General features: G+C 41.9%; 1 protein-coding gene across 2 annotated transcripts in view; it reads left to right on the forward strand.

Annotated features, from left to right (window-relative positions):
• Positions 1 to 22,920, forward strand: part of PLPPR4 (phospholipid phosphatase related 4) — a 43,661-nt gene extending 20,741 nt beyond the window's left edge. Inside the window, exons 3-7 of one of the 2 annotated variants that reach the window (XM_045027133.1) lie at positions 6,382 to 6,511; positions 10,321 to 10,516; positions 16,223 to 16,280; positions 17,892 to 18,065; positions 21,583 to 22,920. In XM_045027133.1, coding sequence (XP_044883068.1) covers positions 6,382 to 6,511; positions 10,321 to 10,516; positions 16,223 to 16,280; positions 17,892 to 18,065; positions 21,583 to 22,920 — 1,896 coding nt within the window. The remainder of the gene's footprint in view (positions 1 to 6,381; positions 6,512 to 10,320; positions 10,517 to 16,222; positions 16,281 to 17,891; positions 18,066 to 21,582) is intronic. The other variant, XM_045027134.1, reaches the window with a different exon arrangement.
• The last annotated feature ends 468 nt before the right edge of the window (positions 22,921 to 23,388 follow it).

Here is a 23,388-nt window from a genome sequence, read left to right on the forward strand (position 1 = left end):
ACTTATTCACTGCTGCCTAAACTGGATCCAGAAGGTTTGCCCCTGGAAAACAGATTGGCTGGGTAACTAAGTTGTTTTTTCTTTTTAATTCTGTCAGAATGGATTTTCACACTGGCATCTACAGGGAACAACTGCAGGAGTCATACTGAAGTCATACAGGCTCAAGGACTATGAGATGGATGCAGTCTTGGCATAAGTGCACTGAACTTTATTGATTTCAGTGGATTTACACCAAAGCTGACTATTAACAGACACTTTCAATGGAGGTAATCTCTATTCTGGGAGCACTTCTAGCCTGAATGGAAGAACCATGCTAGATTAGGAGTTTTCAATGTCTTTTTTGACACTGGATCCATATGACTTATTGAGTCATGGCTCTGGGCCAGGCACCAGCAAACCAAGCACGTGCTTGGGGCGGCACATTTTCAGGGGCAGCATTCCGGCCATCTTTTTTTTTTTGCTTGGGGCAGCAAAAGCCTAGAGCCAGCCCTGGCAGCAGCAGCACGTCCTGCACAGGGGGTGCCCTGGGGCCACTGCGGTTCGCGTTGGGGAGCAGTGCCCGCACCTTATGGTCGGGTGGGCTCTGAGCAGGGATACTTGGGCTGGGGGATGCCCCACGGGGCGCACAGAGCCGCCTGTAGGTGCCGCAGGGTGGCTGCCCCCCAGCACCACAGCTGGGGCTGGGCGAAGTGGCCTGAACCACCCAGAGCCTGTGGCAGGGCAGCCAGGAGCAGCAGCAGGGCCATAGAGGGGACCGGTGCCAAGGGCACTGCTATAAGGGGCCTGCATCCCGCTCTCCGGGGCTCCACTAATTCTGGGGCTTCTCTGCCCCGGCTCTTCAGCCCTTTGCCAGGCAGTCCCCCCAGCTCTGCACTCCTGGGTCCCAGCCGGTCCTGTGGGATTACGGAATAAAAGAAAGGTGCATTGGACATGCCAGTTAGTTCATTGTGCGTTTTTTAAAACTATCTTGCTGACTTTAAACGTTCATATTGTTGAAACTCCTGAAGCCATTTTCTCCAAACTTGGCTTGTCTATAATTGTCTGACTATTTTTTAAAATCTTTTTGAGACTTAAATACTGAGCCAAATTTGAAGAAAATAAGTCCAGAAGCTTCAAAGTTGTAACCATTAATTATCAGCAAACTCTAGGAATGCCTTAATTCATGCATACTGATAAGGACATACACCAGTACATTTCCTTGTACCAAAATGCATACTTAGCTTGCATTAATAATAGAAACTAATGGCAGTGGTACTCACCAGTTGGCTGTTACTCACTGGTGCCTGTGAATTATGGAACTAGGGACTTACCTTTCTTCATTTTTTGGTTCTTTCCTTTAAGTAAAGATCCTAGGAAGTTAGATGCACAAAGAATATACTTATTCAAAATTCAAGTTGCACAGTTAAGTATTTTATATTTACATTTTCATTAATTTTCTGAGGAATCATAATTCATACAAAAGATGCAATATATAAAGTGAAGCACCGAGAACCATACCAGGAATTCCAATAATGTAACATACAATTTCCAGAAGCCTAAGATATCTGTACATGACTTACTATAGAAGCAGCAAAGAATCCTGTGGCACCTTATAGACTAACAGACGTTTTGCAGCATGAGCTTTTGTGGGTGAATACCCACTTCTTCGGATGTATTCACCCACGAAAGCTCATGCTGCAAAACGTCTGTTAGTCTATAAGGTGCCACAGGATTCTTTGCTGCTTCTACAGAACCAGACTAACACGGCTACCCCTCTGATACATGACTTACTCTGTTATGGGAGCAACAGGAACTCAATATCATGTAAAAAAACCCTCATATACAAAATCATGATGATGCAATATTTAATAATTTTTAAAGATCATGGCTAACAAAAAGGAAAAGGGAGAAGGAAAACAAATCCCTTCTGAAACCCCAACCTCAATCCCTACCCAGAGGCCTAGGAAGGTAAAAACAGTAAGAACAGGAATCAGTTTGTCTCTGTTATCTGGTGAGATATTCACTTGCTTTATCCCATGTTTAGAGTATGTTTTAGGTCTATTTCCTTTAGCGCAGTGGTTCTCAAACTAGGGCCGCCGCTTGTTCAGGGAAAGCCCCTGGCGGGCTGGGCTGGTTTGTTTTCTTGCCGCATCTGCAGGTTCGGCCAATCGCATCTCCCACTGGCCAATGGGGGCTGCACGCAGGGCCAGCTCTACCATTTTTGCCGCACCAAGCAAAAAAAAAAAAAGCTGCCCAAACTGCCAAAGCAAAGAAAAAAAGCCGCTCAGACTGCTGAAGCAATAAATAAATAAAATAAATAAAAGCCGCTTGGACTGTGCTGCCCCAAGAATAGATGGAATGCTGCCCCTTAGCACATGCCACCCCAGGCACGTGCTTCCTCTGCTGATGCCTGGAGCCAGCCCTGGCTACAGGGAGGGCGGCAGGCTCGTCCCTTGGCCCGCGCTGCTTCCTCCAGCCCCCATTGGCTTTCCCTGAACAAGCGGTGGCCCTAGTTTGAGAACCACTGCTTTAGAGTAAACAGTCTTTACCACAGTATCATCCAGTAACTTATTTTCCCAAACTATTATTTTAGGAGAATCTGTGTCATTCCATTTAAACCACATTAGTTTTTGCTCACTATCAGTTCCATAAAACAGTAGCAGTTTTTAACTGGACTTATTTGCAGCCCTGAGGTTCCTCCTAAAATGACTGTATTTGGTGTAGACATACGTACACACACACACACACAATTTTTTTCCCAGTAACTCCCAATGACAAGACCACTCTGAAACATACGTATTAAACTCTCAGAATGGGTACTTCATCTCCAGCATTTGCCGGAGTTTCAACCTGACCCCCATTCACTTCAATGGGCTTTGAATCAGGCCTCTAATATTTGTTCCTCTTATAAGGAAAATAAAAGCACTATAAAGCATACAAAATTCATATGGTGTGATTGATTTAGCCATGTCAATGTATGTTAGACAGCTAAAGACTGTTAGGTTGCACAAAGGGAGCAATCTGCTTTGTCACAGAGTACCAGAATGTTAGATCATATAGTTTATCAGATAGTTTGCAAGTTTGATTGACAGTACCAAAGCAGAAAGAATAGAGGAGCAGCCTTATATTGTCCCCTTCTCAGTCAACACAACTACCCAGTTAGGTAAAATAAAATAAAATAAAATAAAAAATCCCAGAAATATTTAGTAAAACAGCACAACTTTTGGCTTTGCCTGTAAGTTACCTAAGCAGGAGAGCAAATTCACAATCTGCTGAATTTGCCAGCCCTAATCTCTAACATGATTAATCCAGTTCTCAAGAAAGACATCAGCATGATCAGCTGAATCTACTACCCCATGTTGTCCGCTTTGTTTCCCTGGTTTCCCTTCTATAACATAAGATGGTCTATCTTTCCAGGTTTTTTCCCCATGCCAAATATCCCCTAATGCTTGCCAAAAGCTATTTAAGATTCTGTAAAATTTTAATTTAAAATCCCATTGCTTGCTCCTGGACAAAGACTTAGCATTATAATGGCGATACTGAGATGGATAATAATGTTATAGACCCTGTGAAATTAACTCTTAGCTAATAAAATTCTCTACATCTCCTCTACCATTGACTTTCCCATATACTGACGCAATTGTCACTGCATTTATTTTGCTCTAGGGGAAAAAAAGAAACTCAATTAAGACCAAGTGTGTGGTCAGCAGGGGGTTGATTGTCCAGAAACTGCTGTCCCATTTAATTTCCTCTCCCCCATGCACAGGGGTTTTCGCTGAGATAGTACAATGCGTCAGCACTTGTCTGATGGTTCCATAAGGTCCTGCATAGTTTAAGTCTTAATTTTATTTTATGTTTAAGTTTCTAGCATTCAGCAGCATTGCAAATCTTTTGAATCACACCTTACACAGTAGTGCTGTTTTATTGAATCTGCAGACAAACAATCAATCTGTTCTGAGGTCTCAACTGCCCATTCACATCAGAGCAGTGTTATCTCTGAAGTCTAACAACAATATACATACCAACATAAGAGCCGGACAAAATTTTTCAGCCAAAAGTTTTGGTGAAAAATGCAGATTCATTGACATTAAAACATTTAGCAGAGATGTGTCTGTTCTGCCAAATTGTTTATGTAAAAAAACAAAGAAAGAGTCTAAGCATTTTGTTTCAACATTTTCTGAAGGAAATATTTCACTTTTTAATTTAAAATTATTTTTGTTTTTAATTTTTTTCAATTTTATTAAAAATATATAAAAATGTTTAAAATACCCTTGAAAGTGAAACAAAACATTTTAGTTTTAGGTTGAACAAAATGTTTCATTTGACATTCCCCAACACATTTTTTCTTCTTTTCAATTCTCCAAAAATTTTGACCCAAAATTATTTTTTATAAAGATTTTTCAAAATTGCCAGCAAAGCAAAAAAATCACTTATTCACACAGCTCTGGTCAGCATTGCTGACATAACTGTTTCTGCTGAGAATTTTAGCAGAAACATCAAATAAATCTGAGGGCTTGACTACACTGGAGAGTTGCAGTGCTGGTGGTGGGTTTACAGCGCTGCAACTTACACACCGTCCACACTTGCAAGGCACATACAGCGCTGCATCTCCCTGGCTGCAGCACTGGTTGTACTCCTGCTCTGCCTCGGGTATAACTATTGCAGCGCTGGTGATGCAGCGCTGCTCCGCCAGTGTGGCCACCAAAAGCGCTGTAATTGGCCTCCAGAATTTTCCCATAATGCTTTTAACTAAAGAACTCTTTGTTTTGTTGTGAACTCGGGGCTCCCGGAGCTGCTTATCTAAAAAACAAATACAGCTCCTATTTGCTGTGAATGAGGCAGGCAGGGGGATGAATGTCTACAGCTAGTGTTTGCTTGAGGAGAGAAACAGCACGGTGGGCGGGGGGGGAAGGGAGTCCATCGGAGCAGCTGCTTATCTGTTCTGCAGGCTATTTGCATTTAAGAGTGAATGAGAGGGCAGGGAAATGGTCAGAATTTGCAAGGCAGGGAGCTGACACAGTGTCGGCTCCAAAAATCCACTCTCTCTCTCTCTCCCCCCCCCCACGCTCTGTCACACTCCACCCCACCCGCCTCTTTTGAAAAGCACGTTGCAGCCACTTGAACGCTGGGATAGCTGCCCATAATGCACCACTCCCAACACCGCTGCAAATGTGGCCACACTGCAGCGCTGGTAGCTGTCAGTGTGGCCACACTCCAGCGCATTCCCTACACAGCTGTACGAAGACAGCTGTAACTCCCAGCGCTGCACATCTGCAAGTGTAGCCAAGCCCTGAGTGTCTGGAATTTAGGATCATGGCCATGACTTCCATAGAGCAACATCACACTTTCCTCCTTGTAACAGGGTGACTTGCCCTGGGCAAGCCAACCCTGATTACAGAATGAGCCCTACTTGAGGGGAATCAGGGACTTTCCTATAAGGAGCCATAGTAAGGGAGAAGCTCAGAAAGCCCTAGTGAGATTGCAGTGAGTGAGAGAGGCTCCTGCAGGGAAGACCCGGAGACTAGGGGAATTGGTACAGCTAGGAAGGACTGGGAGTAGCCTGCCAAAACAAGAAGGACTCTGCCCAGATCAGGGGAGTTGGGCTGTACCTGGCTGGAGGGAAGACTTTTGTATTTAGTTTTGAACTTTAATTAATAAATCAGCCCCTAAAGAAGGCTGTTGTGATTGGACTGGAAACCCAGTGTGGATTTTATTTGGGAAACTGAGATGAGGGGTTGCATACAGGCAGGGTTGCCCTGAGGCCACCAGGGTGGAGTGAAGCAGCCACTCATCTGCACTTTACTCTCTCCTTCCTAGCGCAACTCTAACCCCTCAGTAGGCTTGCCATTTCTCTCATTCTCAATTTACATGGCCATATGGACAGAACCCCAGTCTCTGCAGTGGATCTGGTTAAAAACCAAGCCCATTACACAATAGGGAAGAACAAGCTGTCATGGAATTTTAGGCTGCCAGGGATTGCTAGGCAGGCAGCCAAAGGCTGAGTGCTAAATCCACCCCAGAAATGCTATGGGAGTTCTATGGCTTTTCACCATTTATGATGCAGCATTTTCTAATTATTAGTTTTTATATTATCATACCACGTAGAGGCCCCAAGCAGGGCCAGTGTTCCAGGCACTAGGCACTAGGCACTACACACACACACACACACACACACACACACACACACACACACACACACACACACACACACACACACACACACACACGATGGTCCCTGCCCTAAAGAGCTTAAAATTGCATATTGATGAAATTCTTTAAAAGGGAGTACACTTCTGTGAATGATATTTGTTCTATTATAATTATATTTCAGCCCTTAAAATCCAGTCACTAACTGCTGCATAACTGCTACCTATGCCATGAATACCTCCTTTGTCATTGCAGATAATGGTAGGAGAAGGAATTCTCTACTGTTGCCTGTCTAAAAGAAGAAATGGGATTGGAGCCGAGGCCAATATTAATGCGGGAGGCTGCAACTTCAACTCTTTCCTGAGAAGAGCTGTCAGATTCGTTGGTGGGTTTTGGGTGTTAGTTACCAAAAAATGCCTTTTGACATATTTTTTATTTTAATTACACAGGTTTCTTTATTCTTTAAAATAGCCTTTTAGCACAGTAAAGGGCTGTTATTGGCACAGCTCTCATCCTGCCAAAAAAAAAAAAGTGCAAGAGAAGCTGTTGAATGGTATTGCAAAGTAAAAACGCACATTCAATAATGTAACACATCTGTTGTCCATTTTTCACTTTCATCGATTGCGTTATCATCAGTGTTGCTAAATCAATAATTTGGCTTATCGTTATCCCACCAACCCCCTATCTCCTTTCAAAGTCCATTTAATTGTTAAGATATATGGGTTTTGTTTTATTTTGAATGCTTTTTCCCCTGTAAAAAGAATCAGTATTCATGAGAAACACAATAGAAAGCTGATGAGCTGATAGCCCTATCAGAAAACATCAGTGGAATTGATATTCCATGTGTGGATGGGGTGGGTCTCTCAGGCTGGATTCACAAAAGGACATAGGTGATATAGAAGACCTCCCTTATGCCCAATGGTTAGAGTACTCGTGGAATGTGGGGGATCAACAGTTCAAGTCCCCCTTCTGCCTGATGAGAAGAATGGATCTGAACAGGAATCTGCTACCTCTCAGGTGAGGGGCCTAACCACTAGGCCATAGCATTATTCTAACTCTCTGGCCCAAATAATATTTAATTATTCAGTTATTTTATTAAAGTGGAACAACTTCAATAGCAGAGATGAGAGACCTCCCCCACTGTCCCAGCACAATAACCTGTAGCCCAGTGGTTAAAGCACTCTCCTGAGAGGTGGTAGGTGCCTGTTCAAATCCCATCTCCTAATCAGGAAGAGGGAAGGCTTGAACCCGTGGGCTTCCATATCCCAGGTAAGTGCTCCAACCACTGGGCTAAAGGTTATAAAGGAGAGCCTGTTCCTTGGTTGCTCTGTGTGGAGGTAGGTGGCCTTGTATATGCTTGCCAGATTGTGTCTCCACACAAGTTATGTGGAAGAGCACCTATCTTCCACTGATTTGTGAATCACTCAGCAGTGGAGATAGGCATCTGGACACAGAGTGAGACAGTGGTGCGCATACTCAGAAACAGAAACATAGATGCCTAGGAAATTTTAACTGCAAACACTTAGGTACTGAGTTTGGGCACCTACAGTGTTAGGTGGCAGCTGAGCAGGAGTTTTGTGAATTGCAATGGCGCTTAAAAATGGAACTTAGTTGCCTATATCTGCAAGTTAAATGCCTAAATATCTCTATGAATCTACCCCTTATCTCCTGGAAAATGGATGAAGGCTGACACATTCATTTCACGTAAGCCATTCATAAGAAGGCAATTAGGTGGGTTTTTTTGCTTTTAATTACTGGGTTTGAACTGACAAGTTATTCTTTGCCCTTCATGTAGAATGAAGTGCACCTATGGGTGAAAGGCTCAAAACACAGTCTTCTGTGCTGCATAAACCTGCATGGGCAGAGCAGATGCACAGGAGGGCAATGTTTTGTGAGCAGAGGAGGGCTTCACCACAGCTCCAGATATGCTGGAATGGAGGAAAGTGCTAGAGTGGGAAAAGGAAGAGGTTACTGGACCCATATACAGCATAGATTCAGTGGCCAGAAACCCTCACATAGGAGCAGCAAGGATGGGGACTCTGGCAAGGCTAGAATAGCCACCAAGGAGGGCTGCAAAATTGCTCCATATTCTGCTCTATCCCACCTAAGGGGGTCCCTCTGCAACTCCATACAAACCAAGCTTTGGAGGTGTGTGGATTTCACCCTTAATTTATTCCCTGAATCTGATCTTTCATTTATGTGTCTTATTTAATCATCTCATGATAAAGCAATAACTTCAGCCTTCTTCCAGTTCTCCAATGCAAAAAAACCTACTTTCAACAGTACAAGTTGATCAGGAAAAAAATCTAAAACCCATCCAAAGCAGGAAAAAATGTACCGTAAAGCAACCACATTTACTTGAACTATGTATATTCAGTCTCAGGAATTTGGCATTCAAGATACTAGTGTTATTAGTCAGTAACAAAAAGAGAACATTTGGAGGAAGACTTCATTTTTCAATAGATAAACTCTTAACAGGAAGTGCAGTTTAACTAAACATGTTAGTTTGTTGTAATGTAATGAAAAAGAGTGACACTGTGATTCAAGGGTTAAACCACTGCATGGACACAGACAAGGTCCTCAATGCCCAAAAGTCATTACCATCTGACCGGTGTTTGGTGGTCTGTGGGATGGTGCTCTCAAATCCCTTACTAATAGACAGATGTCCATACTGAAAAACAAAAGAACACCACACATCCCAATTGGCATTATTTGGCACCACAGACGGTCGTCTCATGAGAATGAACAAGTATTGAATGAACATGCATATTCTCATTTCTAGAGAGTAGCCCATCCTTGGGGCAGTGTGAGAAAGCTTGCACTGTCATCACTTCCATTTCCTCTACTGCCAGTTCAGTGTATAAACAGATTAATGAATTATTGAAAATATTAAATAAGATTGGTCCAGAGACGGATCCTTGAGGAATTCCACTGGTATCCTTCCTCTAGCCCAATAATTCTTCTTTTAGCACAACCAGTTGTTGTGTCTCCTTTAGCCAGTTTCTTACACATCTCATAATTCTTGTAATAATCCCCATTTTATCCAGGTAAGATAATAATTTCCCAAATAGAACTGTATCAAATGCTTTACTGAAGTTCAGATAGATTAGATCTACCACATTTCCCTTGTCTGAAAGATCAGTTAGCTTAAAGAAAGATGGGGTCTGTGTGACACAACCAACTTTTGATAAACCTGTGTTGCATTTTATCCCATTTTCAGTTTATGTCAATGTCTTTCATTATTCTTTACTTTAATATTTGTTCTAAAACCTTGCATACTATTGAGGTCAGACAACTGGGACTGTAGTTACCTAGATCACTTTTCCACTCTTTCTTAAATATAGGTACTAGGTTTGATATTTTCCAGTTATACGGTACCTCAGTTTGATAGATTTATTAAAAATCCTTGTAACAAGATGGTTGGTTATTAAAGTTAAAGACAAAAAATTGGGAGAGAAAAAAAGAAATCAGTGGAGAGTACATATTCCAAAGTACAGAATCTCCATTTCTTATATTCATAACATCATATATATTTTCCAATCTGATACTGGAACATTGTACAATTTATTACAGCTGATAAGCCAAATTTACCCCTGCACAAAGGGCCGACAAAAGGCTTATTATTAATTATCATCATTATTATTATTATCAGATGCCTAAGAACCCCAATAATGGGCTGGGATGTTATTAGGTGTAGTACAAACACAGAACAAAAAAGATAGACTCTGCCCCAAAAAGCTTACAGACTAAATATTGCACTTAAATCCTACCTAAACCCTGGCATAAGCAAGCTTAATACCACTGAATGCAATGGAGCTGTGGTTACTTATGTTGCTGTGAATTTGATCCAATGATCTTAACTAAGGGCTGGTCCACACTAAGAAGCGGGGTCGAACTAGGGTACGCAAATTCAGCTACATGAATAGCATAGCTGAATTCGAAGTACCCTAGTTCGAACTACTTACCCATCCAGACGCCGCGGAATCGAAGTCCGCGGCTCCAAGGTCAACTCCGCCACCGCCATTTGCAGTGGTGGAGTACCGGAGTCGACCGCGGCGCTTCCGGAGTTCGAACTATCGCGTCCAGATTAGACACGATAGTTCGAACTCCGAGAAGTCGAACTCACCGCGTCGACCCGGCTGGTAAGTGTAGACTAGCCCTAAGTTTAACCAGCTGATTTGTTTTACTTTCTAGGTGTTCATGTCTTTGGCCTTTGTTCTACTGCCCTCATTACTGACATCATACAGCTGTCAACAGGGTATCAGACACCATATTTCCTGACTGTATGCAAACCTAACTACACATCCCTAAATGTATCCTGCTCAGAAAATTCTTATATTGTGGAGGACATTTGTTCAGGGTCTGATCCCATAATCATCAATGGCGGAAGGTTAGTTCCATCTTTCATTGTGTAATAATCTTTCCTCACATACTTGCTTTTAAAGGATGTAGGTATTCACTCTTATTTTTAATTATCAGTCCCACCTACCGGACTTAATCAGTAACTATCATCAAGTCTGAGTGAGTTTTGACAGTTTTTATAACAAAACTCAGTGAATAAGTTGATCTTTAGTTAAGTTTACTGTCGACATATCTAAGGCCTGAGGGAGACTTCGGAGAGTATTCAGACAGACTTGGGTGCCTAACAGTGTGGTGGTATCCACTATTAACTAACAATTTTCTTCCCTTTCAAGTCGGCACAGTATCTAATTCATTTTTCAACATGGGTTGCTTCTACTGTTACTCTTGATAGGGTCTTCGTAAGTTCTACATGCCGAGTAGGGAAAGATCATGCCTAAATACCCACATTTCCTTAGGTCTCCCTATACCTTAGTTCATGAAGTCCACCACATTTTTGTTCTTTTATTACTTTTTTGTGCATTTTCTGCTTGTTTAAAGTCAGGACATTGACAGACATTGAGACTGAAGTCCCTTATTTAAGAAAAGATTGCAGCATTGCAAACTTCTCCACAGTCGTCAACCGATATGAGCCTAAATCCTGACCTGTCTAGGGACAAGAGGATAGTTCATTCCCCCAGGTCACTCAGGGAGATCACTCCCTTTGAGATGGCCGACAAGCATGGAAGTTAATGCTATTTGTGGTAGTTTATGTATGCTGGACACCACTGGGAACTTAGAAACCACAAACGGTCTCTAAGACAGGCCAGCAGTCATTGCTAGAGATCGGGGGCTCTGTATCCTATTGCTCTGATGCACCTGGTCCTCACCATGAGTCTTAATATTTGACATTTAATTCAAGAAACTATCTTGAATTATCTATACTACCCTAATTATACTTGTTAGGCTCTTGAAAAATGCAGTCACATCTCCTCTTAAAACTCTTTACCTCCATTGAACACACCACCAGTTTTTCCTAGGTCTCCCACACTAGGTTAGCTCTCCTTTCTTATTTCTCATTCCTGTTGCACTCCCTTGCATGTTCTATATTATGGTTTTCTAATTTACACATAGCTATCTAAAAGAGATCCCACAAAATTATAGAATAGGAAGAGAGGAGCATGTGAGCTGCTTGCACACACTAGTGTAACCAGGGACAACTGCCGGTGAGCCTGGTGCCCACCCCAGTGAGCAGGGCTGGGGGCAGTACAGCCATGCTGGAGGAGCTGCTTGGGCTGGGCAGTGGCTCCTGCAAGTGGCGGCCCAACATGATGCTGCTGCTTTCACTGCTGTGGTTCCTGGCCCAGGTACTGACCATGGCCCTGCTGGTCTCGCTCGCTGTTACGAGAGCCCTGCAGCTCTGCGGATATCTGCTTTATGTCCACAGATATAAATTGTGTGTCCATGCAGGGCTCTAACTATAATGATAATTAAGTACTGGAATAGACTTCCAAGGGAGGTTGTAGAATCACCATCACTGGAGGATTTTAAGAACATGTTAGACAAACACTTGTCAGAGTGGATCTAGGTATACTTGGTCCTGCCTCAGCACAGGTGGCTGGACTAGATGACTTCTCAAAGTCCCTTCCAGCCCTACATTTCTATCATTCTACAGTGGCTAATTCTTCACTCTGTTATTTCCTGCCCCATGAGCCTTTACTCTCACCTAAGCTCTGATTCTGCAAGGTGACTGGTGCAGGTAATACCTTGCATCTACATGGAATCCCACTGAGTTCAGTGGGGCTCCATATGGGTCCACCCTTGCAGGACCAAGCTCCAAGTAATTTGTTTATCCTTTCAAGTAGGGCATCTACTGTTCTGTGTTTGCTGCACTTATTAGTCCACTGTGTCAAATGCCTCTTAGAAATTTCAGAAGAGTACTTCACCCTTCACTTTGCATGTCATCACTTCTAAAACATCAATCACAGATGAATATTTTATGAAGCCAGTGGCCAATTTTAATCAGCTCATATTTCTTCAGAAATGTTATGATCTCATCTTATATTAATATCTCTATGTTATTCCTGACACTGAGATTGCATTTGATGAGCTACAATTTTCTGGCTTCTCCTTAATTATTATTTTTGCTTCCTTCAAGTCCTTCTCCACTCATGCTGGAGTGATCAGATATCTATTATTGATTCAACAGACTCTTCAGTCATCCCTGTCGGGGATTTATGGTGTAATCTCTCCAACCTTGGAGATTAATCTGACTTTAGTGATTTTAACTTATACAAGTCTTGTTTTTGTATGATTGCTAATGGCCTTCATTTTCAATTTATAATCCACCAAAAACTTTGTTTCCATTTGTGGTAACTAGCCTCCAGACTCCCCTGTGAACAGTAAAGAGAAGAATTTGTGTAATTATTCAGCTGATAGAGAAAATTAATTTTCTCTATGATCCTTTAGTGGTCCAGTGGCTTTTCCTCATCAATCTCTTCCCCTGTTTATAGTCAAAGTGCCTTTCCATAATTTTATTCATATGATAGGTGAGTTCTGTCTCCTTTTGTTAGTTCTAGTTTTCTTAATCAGTTTTATACCCTCACAGTTTTGTTTCATAATCCTCTATATCCCCTTTGCATTGTGTGTTGTTACACTCTGCATGTTATATGAACTATTTTTCCTCTCATAGCTTCCTTAGTTTTATACTCCATGTTTATATTTCATACCTCTGAGTGGTAGCTTATTTCTTGTTCTCAGAGTAGGTTTTCTTTCAGAACTCTGAATGTATCTACCACATTAATACTAGATGTCATGCTTTCTATACACAAAGAAGAGCCATAAATTTTCAGCCAAATTTTCTCATTTTAAAATTAAAAGATAACAAAACAAGAAAGAACAAAAGTAAAGTCTCCCTGGGAGAGCTGTGTATGTATGTCTCTGTAACAGCCTGCATTTTCACTGAATGCAAAGAAACTAAAAGTTTCAGTAAACAGAAAATAAATCATAACACAGCTACACATCAATCAAAGTCATGAAATTAAAATCCAGATCTGAACATTGTCAAAGTTCAGAGAGCTGGATCCAGTGCTGTGCTCAGGCCTCTCTTTCTGTTCATTGGCACAGCTGACTCTTTGTCAAAGATGTGGAGACCATAAATATATGGTTTCATTCACCCAAATTGGGGGAGAAACTGAGTGGCTTCTACCATAGCCTATAGAGGCTCCATGTCCTGGGGAGGGAAGATTTTTGTCTCTCTTCCCCATGCCACTCTTAATATTCACAGATATTCCTTGTGAAAGGCTCTCAGAATTTACAAAGGAGTCAAAGATCTAGATCTCTGACCTTACTAATAAGTAATTCATACTTTTCTATTTAGCCAGAGTCAAAACTGAGGAATTGTTAGACACAAAGTTCAGATCAGTGGAGTTGCATTCACACTAGTTCTGAATTTGGCCCACAGAGTTCATTTACATAGAATTATTTAGAGAAGACAAAGCAAAATGCAGAATTCCTCTCAAAGGAGAACCAATTCTTTAATTCACCAGGACATACTGTAGACAAAGGCTTCTTAGCATTGCTCTAACATTCTAAGGGGGGCATATATATGACAGCAAACTGACATACATTTTCTATTTATAGTGCCCCTTTTTAAAGGTCAAAGTCATTCTGTTCATCTTCCACAGACCTTTAACTAGGATTCTGGTTGAGAACCCTGGCTGTCCAACAGACTTTTTTTTTTCCCCCAACTGAATCTAGCCCTGTATTTTTTTCCTCTCATGCCCTTGTGACTTTTTTATTCTTCTTTTCAGAGAAAAGAAGGTATTGAAATGCAACCATAAAGGGCAAATGTGAAGAGCTAGAATATCTGATGTGACAGTTTTATTTAGCTATGGCTGTTATGGTCCTGGCTGTGAATGCTCTAAAATAATAGAAGCTAAGCTGCACATTGTAACTTTCATCCTCGTCATAGCTCCTTATTTGGGACCTAATCCTGCAATGTGCTGACAGCACTCAACTCTGTCATCACTTGGAGCTGAGGAGCCCCAGCAAGTTGCAGAATCAGGCCAAAAATCAGGAGTCCCCCACAATCTTGACTTCTAAAAGAAATCATCTATTTTTTTTTGTCCTGCTGGTCTGCTCCTTTAGCTGTTGGGCGGAGGGGCTGGATTAGTTTATCCTGAAATGCCTTCTCCAAAGTCCTTTGCCATACGTGATCCTGTCACGTCAGGAACTACTGGGAACTGAATCTGAGGAACCAGGAGACAGAGCAAATGAAGGTTCAATAAGCCTGTCTCCCTAAGACAAGAAAGCTCCATTGTTATTCCTCCCTTTTCACAACAGTAATATGAGGAGGAAGGAGGAGAAAGAAAGCACAGAGGATGCAGGTTCTCCATGCAGTCAGAGGGAGATATTTAGGGGGATGTCAGAGCATTGCAGAAATCAAGCCTTCACCCTGCTCCTCCAGACCACCTACAACATTTCAGGAAGCTTTCTGGTTTCCACAGTATCAGTCTTACTTATGGGCCCCCATTTCTCATATACAGTGAGGCAACTTTGTACTATTCAGACCGTGGATCCTGGCATCAGAGGAGCTCTTCTGCTTAGGGTGATCCTTGGTTGGTGTAGAAACACTATAGCAACTGCTATTCTAATCACCATCCTGACTGCCTGTACAGGGGGCATAGCAAGGGAAAACAGGGTGTGACCACAACTCCCTCATGCCCCAACCACCCCCAGTTACTATAACAGCACGTTGGCAGCAGTCACAAATTAGAGCAGCCCCCAGGAGTGGCATTCAGATGGCCCAACATTTGGAGAAGCAGACTGCTTCCTGACCTGTGCTGCGCATCTGAGCCATAAACTTCATTGATTAAGATTATGGAGATATATATTATGTAATTAATTATTTGCAAATATTATTTGACTAGATGTAGAGTAATATTGCTGATGAATAAATTATTCACAAATAATAAAGCTCCATTATTTGACTAGCTCTATAGATGGCTAAACAATGTTCCTCAAACAAATTATTCACTTTTTTCCCCTCGATCAGAAGTAACTATATTGATAGAAAAGAAAAAATAAGGTAGATAATGTGTAGCAGTCCTCCTTTAATAATCATTCCAGTCACTAGCCACTTAAAGAAAGAATTAAAGAAATCCCAATCTGTTTACTGTGTGAGATTTTTTTTTTAAATGAGATTTTTGAGCGTATCTATTCGGGCTCTGATCCTGAGAGGTGCCACGTATCTGCAACATGGTCATTGCTGGTGCTCAGCACCTCTCAGGACTAAGTTCTTTGGGCCCAATCATCCAAACACCTACTATTAGTTCTTAGTCAAAAAGGAAGGCCCTCTGAAGTCAATGGAATAATGAATTACATGACTCATATGAACAGACTTTTGCAGGATTGAGCCCACCATGAAAAAATATCCAGAAATGTAATTATATATATTTGCCCATTTAAAAAAAATCAAATATATCAGAGTTCCATGCATCTAATTAGTTTTTTTAATATCAGAAAATGACTTGATGTTGAATATTTAAAACAAAATGTGATTATTTTATTAACTCAGTTCTTAGCTGATCCTTTCCCCAGAATACAGAATAGGGACTTAGGAAAAAATATAAAAGATAAATTATTTGCTTGTGATTTGTAAGTTAAAAAAGATTGTACCACCCCATGTGTTTTTAAATGAGCAGTAGCAGAGTGTATTTGAACTGAGAAGCATAATTTGAGTGTCCTTCTTTGGCAGAAAATCATTCCCTTCTCAACATGCTACTCTGGCAGCCTTTGCAGCTGTATATATTTCGGTAAGTAATCAACTCTGTTCATTATTCATTTGTACTAGAGAAAAGTCAGAATGTCATTTACTGTCTAGCGTAAAGTGACTTGACTTAGATTGTAATGTAGTAAGAAAATAAATAAGCTCTTGTCCTCCGAGCCAGACAGCAAAATGAAATTACAAATATTACTATAAAAGATACAGTAGGGACACAGTAGTTCCACACAGTTTGTTATCTAGCAACAATATCCTCTGTAGTGGAGTGTAACATTAAAACATATTTAATGCTTCATATTATTCACATACAAAATATGATACTTGTCTTATAAAGTGATATTTTAGTTTGCCATTCAAATAATGCTCAACATATCCTGCCTCTTTTCTTCCTCCCATCATACTTCAAACACTGCATCCAAACTCTAGACTCTAAGGGACAAATTCTCCCTAGATATTGCTGCATTGACTTCAGTGGAGTTACATCAGGAATGTGTTTGTTTGATGTGAATAGCTCCACTGATATTTACCAATAGGATTGACTGGCTAATTTATAGTTAATTGTGCCTTTGTTGAATGTTTAATTTTTAAACTCTAGGAGGAGCACAGGTCAGAGGCTAGGAACTCAGCAAGATTCAAAGAGCAAGTGTCTGTTTATGTGAACAAGAAGAATATCTAGAGTTAATGCTAACAGAGGACTGGAAGCAATGTGAAACCTTATGTTTCTGGGCTTAAATCAATTACTGCAGACTGTGTTTGTACAGTGCCTAGCACAATGGGGTCCTGTGACTGGGGCTTCTAAGCACTTTTGCAATGCAAATAAATAACAAACCATCACCACCATTACTGATTAAATTGAAACCTTCCTGGGGGTGGGAGTAGGGAATGATTACCCCACATCTGCCTACTGTGGGATCTCTTGCACCTTCCTCTAAACCAGTGTTTCTCAACCTTTTTAGGTTAGTGATTCCTTATTCAAAGTCAAAACATTTCACCATCCCCGTACACTTACTATCCTAATAAGAGTAAAAAAATATATTAAGGCTAACCATGATAAGTCTACGTAATTTAATTGTGTTCATGGTTACATATTCAACAGACAATATGTGACCATGAAGGTTAAGAGAAGTGGAGGAGCAAGATTTTCTTTGCTTTAGATTATAACAACATTTTCAGCACATCGTGATTGCTTTTTGTGACATACACCCAGGGATCATGACCCACTGGCTGAGAAACACTGCTCTAAAGTATCTGGTACTAACTGCTCTCAGAAACACTGTATTAGCTGGACGATGGGTCTCATCTGGTAGGGCAATTCCTATGTTCCAGAAGCACTAGCTTCTTAGCTAGTTATATTTGCAACACACCAAATCCTTACTCAGGTCTGAGTTGCACTGTCTTCAGTGAGAGTTTGGCTTAGGAAAGGAATAAGGACTTCAGAAGTGGTCCCATTGTGACTAAAGATTTTTCTACAGCAGTTGAATGGGTTTTACCAAGAATTAAAAATAAAATCAACAAAATCGATGCAATAAGAATATACCAGGCATTCCTTTGTATTCAGTTGAAGAAACAGTACATGAAATAAAGTCATGTCCTCTTAGGTCAATCTGAAATTTCATAAATCACTTTTTCTTTTCTTTTCAAGATGTACTTCAATTCTACTTTAACCGACTCCTCCAAACTCCTGAAGCCTCTTCTCGTCTTTGCATTTATCATCTGTGGAATTATATGTGGCCTGACTCGAATCACCCAGTACAAGAGCCATCCAGTTGATGTCTATTGTGGTTTTCTAATAGGAGGAGGAATTGCTCTCTATTTGGTAAATACAGTATGAATGTGTTCTAAGTTTTAGAAAAAAAAGTCATTCAGATTGCAGTGGGCTAACGAATTCTACACAAGTGTCATTTCTGGAGATAAACTGATAAAGGGGGAACAGGAAGCAGGTCTCTCCATTTAAAATGGATGCCTGTCATAGGGATGACACCCCACCTGGGATGCCCCCATGCAGCAGGCTGCAGCACAACAGGTGTGCCAGCATCACTTTCTTTTTTCCACCCATGAAAGGAACATCATTTCTCAGTGTCCAACACAAAGCCCCATTTCTAGGCATAAATTTATTCACAAACAGCAATTTCCCCATAAGAAGTGTGACAAAGCTCCGAGCCTGTATTGGTGGGTCCCACACTTCCTGGTGGATACAGTGGCCTCAGAAACTCGCTAAGGCCCTCAATATGACCTCCCTTTCCCAGTATGGCGGCAAAGGTTACACTATTAAGCTATTTTCATCACAGGCCAGTATGGGAGGTGGGAAGGTGGAATACCCACAGTCTCTTGCTCCTTAGAGCTCCGTAGGCACAGTTTGGTCTCCTGCCTGCTCCACAGTCTGTTTCTCCTTTCAAAGGGATCTCTGTAGATCATGCAGAGGGGGGTTGGGGGGAACTTGGGCCAGCCCTCTACTCCGGGTTCCAGCCCAGGGACCCTAATGATAGCAGCTGTTAGCAGCTTCCCTCCTCCACGGACGCTGCTTTGATTCCCTGAGCTACTTCCCTGTGCTCCCCTTTTCCAAGCTTCACCCTTATCTCAGGGTTCAGTAACGCTTCCTCTCCTCCAGCTCCTTTCACCTGGGCTCCTCTTGAGAGAGCTGGCAAGGAGAGCTTTTAAAGCAGTATCAGTGGGACCTTAATTGGTTCCAGCTGTCTCCATTAGCCTAACAGCCTTAACTGACTAAACTGGCATCAAGTGTCTTGATTGGCCTGGAGTAGCCCTTGTTTGGCTATCCAGGGAACAGGGACCTGCTCATTCTGAGGCTGATCTACCTGCCTTCCACTACCCTCTTATATCCTTCTGGCCTGAGTCCATCACAGAAGGTACAATAAATTGCCAAGTTGGTAACAAGCTAAGGGCAATGTAGTACCCTTGTACATCATTGGAACATGTGGGGGAGGTTGTGCAGAACTGTGCTGTCTGAGCAGGGATCCTCTGAGGCACTCCACATGTACAGGGTAGACGCAGCTGGAAGGATTCAAGAAGGGCTTAGCTCTCCTTACATCCCATTGGTGAAAAGCATAACAAATATTCCTCCAGTGCTTGGTGTTGTGTGTGCTAGGAAGTGGGGCTCTGGACACATCCCCAGTCTGACTGGTTTGTGTCTTCTTAAGTCTGCAGACAGCGGCGACTCCAGGCACCAGCGCTCCAAGCGCGTGCCTGGGGCGGCAAGCCGTAGGTGGCGCCCTGCCGGTCCCTGCGAGGGCGGCAGTCAGGCTGCCTTCAGTGGCGTGCCTGCGGGAGAGCCGCCGGTCCTGCAGATTTGGCGGCAATTTGGCAGTGGGTATGCCGAAGCCGCGGGACCAGCGGACCTCCCGCAGGCAAGCCGCCAAATCCGTGGGACCGGGGACCTCCTGCAGGCAAGCCGCTGAAGGTTGCCTGACTGCAAGAAAAGCTAGAGCCGCCCCTGTCTGGAGAACGCTACCAGGCTAGCTACCCCCTAGCCTCCCCAGTGCTCAAGGAATTCTACTGACAGCATTTTGCCTGGGTCCTGTGTGGGTGAGGAGAAGATGTTTCCCTGCATCCAGTTATGAACCAAAATGAGTCAAATTCTTTTCAATATAATATTAAAATAGATGATGTTCAGTCACATGATAATCCACGGATAGGCAACCTATGGCATGTGTGCCAAAGACGGCACATGAGCTGATTTTCAGTGGCACTCACACTGCCCAGGAACTGGTCACCAGTCCAGGGGGCTCTGCATTTTAATTTAATTTTAAATGAAGCTTCTTAAACATTTTAAAAGCCTTATTTACTTTACATACAACAAACATTTAGTTATATATTATAGACTTATAGAAAGAGACCTTCTAAAAACGTTAAAATGTATTACTGGCATGTAAAATTAGAGTGAATAAATGAAGACTTGGCACACCACTTCTGAAAGGTTGCCGACCCCTGTGATAATCACATGACAGTACAGGCTGTATGCCAGGGGTTCTTAAACTGGGGGTTGTGACTCCTCAGGGGGTTGTGAGGTTATTACATGGGGGGTTGCGAGCTGTCAGCCTCCACCCCAAACCCTGTTTTACCTCCAACATTTATAATAGCATTAAATATTTTTTAAAAGTGTTTTTAATTTATAAGGAAGGTCACACTCAGAGGCTTGCTGTATGAAAGGGGTCACCAGTACAAAAGTTTGAGAACCTCTGCTGTATGCAATGCCCTCACCAGAGGACGATTTTAGAGGCAATAGCTTTTAGAGTGGAAGATGGAACACCAACATGAATAGACTATTGAAATCACACTGTATATGAAAATGGTCAGTTCCTGTGTATTGCAACCTGATCCGGAATTGTTTTTTTACTACTGAATGCCACCTAAAATGACAAGTGCATGTAAAGATTTACAAAATTCACAAAAAAAATTGAGTTGTTCCTATGTTTGAAACACAGACTCAAGCACGTTCTTGACTCAGCATGGCGATAGGCTGTTCAGAGACTCGTGGTTCTAAATACCCTGCAGCCAGCAAATCTGCCCAGAAAAGTAAAAAAATCAATGGGGAGGGGGAGGAGGGTAAATTAATACTGTGTAATTACAAACAGATCTGGGAGTAGCGCAAAGAATTAACCTGAGTGATTAGCTCAAGTATTTGGACTGTTTTAAAGAAATTCTAGTGAGAGAGTTTTTTAATAATGATATTGTTTTACAAACTGGCCCACTGAATGGATTAAACGTCGTGAAGCTAAACCTTGCTGAAGTTCTGGATACCTTGGAAGCCAATTGTTTCAAAGCTGATAAATTGTTCTATCGTGTAGATATTGTATTATGTGGTCATTATGCAGTAGAAAGGGCAGAACCATTGAGCAGAGAACTAATCAGGCTAGAACAAGATTCAATAAATCAGAGCAGACAGTTGTGTAGCTGTAAACATTACTTAAGCAAAGGCCAGGAATTGTGAAAACATTATTTTAAAAACAAAAACAAACAAACACTCTCCCTTGTACTATATCTGCTGCTTTGTAGGAGGGGGAACACAGGAGAGGGGGAAATAATCCTCCACTTTTCCCAGGGATTCTCTTAGACTACATGGGTGTAACCAAGGATCACAATGGTACCACTTTATACATACCTGCATGTACAGAACTGAGGGCAAAAATTGGAACAATGAATAAGATTTGTATTGGTGCTAAGTAGTAATGGAAAGAAAGCAAACTGAACAAATCATGTCCATTTAGCTGTATTAATATTATGAGTTTTCTATTTATTTAAAGCCATGAAAGTATCATTAAAGTGTCTGAAAATATTTGTTTTTCCATAATTGTCTAATGCTTCTATCCAAATGTCAGGGTCTGTATGCTGTGGGGAACTTCCTACCAAGTGAAGAGAATGTATTTCACCAGAATCTGCAAAGAGAACCATTAAGATCTTTGACAGACCTTAGTCAAGATGCCAACAGAATTTTACCAGGTAAAAATGGAGGCAATAGTGACGGGCGTTCCTCTCACCATTCTGAGAGTATTCTGAATCGAAACCATAGAGATTCTGGATCCTTGACTAACATCAAGAGAGCAAATGCTGATGTAGAGATTATAACTCCACGGAGCCCCATGGGAAAGGAAAACATGGTTACTTTCAGCAACACTTTGCCAAGAGTCAACACGCCATCGCTAGAAGATCCAGCTAGACGAAACGCAACAATTCATGCATCAATGGATTCTGCCCGTTCCAAGCAACTTCTTTCTCAATGGAAGAACAAGAATGAAAGTCGAAAATTGTCTTTGCAAGTAATAGAGACTGAAACCGGCCATTCACCACCAAGGGCTATTGAAATGAGATCAAGCTCTGAGCCATCCAGAGTTGGCGTCAATGGTGATCATCATGGCCCCAGCAATCAGTACCTGAAAATTCAGCCTGGCAGCATTCCAGGTTGTAATAATGCTAGTCTTTCTGGTGGGCCAAGAGTTTCTATTCAGTCACGTCCTGGGTCTTCACAGCTAGTCCATATTCCTGAAGAGACCCAGGAAAATATAAACACATCTCCCAAAAGTAGTTCAGCTAGGGCCAAATGGCTGAAAGCTGCAGAGAAAAGCGTTGCATGTAGAAGCAACAGTCAGCCAAGAATCATGCAAGTAATAGCCATGTCAAAGCAGCAAGGAGTGCTTCAGAGCAGTCCTAAGAATTCAGAGGGCAGCACAGTCACCTGTACTGGAGCCATCCGATATAAAACCTTGACAGATCATGAACCCAGTGGCATTGTAAGAGTTGAGGCCCATCCAGAAAACAACAGACCCATAATTCAGGTGCCATCAGAAGGTGAAGGGAGTGGATCTTGGAAATGGAAAGCTCCTGAGAAAGGTAGCCTTCGTCAAATTTATGAGCTAAATGATCTCAATAGAGACTCTGAGAGCTGTGAATCCTTGAAAGACAGTTATGGGTCTGGTGACAGGAAAAGAAGTAACATAGATAACAGTGAGCATCACCATCATGGGATTACCACTATAAGAGTTACACCAGTGGAGGGAAGTGAGATTGGCTCAGAAACTCTGTCCATCTCTTCGAGCCGTGACTCCACACTTCGAAGAAAAGGTAACATTATTTTAATCCCTGAAAGAGGGAGCAGCCCAGAGAACACCAGAAACATCTTCTATAAAGGAACATCCCCCACAAGAGCTTACAAAGAATGAAAGGAGACATGTCACCTGATCCATATTACCAAGAATTAACACGTTTTGATAAAGCTTGGGCTCTATTTCTTTTTGAGCGGATTCAGAAATATTCTTGATGTGCCAAATTTACTGACCATCGGCCTGACTATTGTTGAACATTGCTGATGTATGGTGTGCATGAGCTTGTGGGTTTCATGCGACTGGGGGAGGGAGGGAAGCACAATGCAAGAACCTAATGTGAAGAGTTTTCTTACAACTTGTTTCACCAGACTAAAAACATTTCTCTGAGGGTGACGATATGATACAAAATGATGGTCTTGAACACAGACACTTTATTTCCTGAATGTGCCAACTTTTTTATTTTATTTATATTTATGTCTGAGGACAAATGAATTTTTCACAGCAAAGGCTGTATCAGTGTTGTATATTCACCTTTGCAGATTTTGCACCAAAACTTTAATACAGGATGGTGCTGATTATAACTTT

The sequence above is a fragment of the Mauremys mutica genome, chromosome 8 (assembly GCF_020497125.1).
Source record: "Mauremys mutica isolate MM-2020 ecotype Southern chromosome 8, ASM2049712v1, whole genome shotgun sequence".
In the NCBI taxonomy this organism is placed as follows: domain Eukaryota; kingdom Metazoa; phylum Chordata; order Testudines; family Geoemydidae; genus Mauremys; species Mauremys mutica.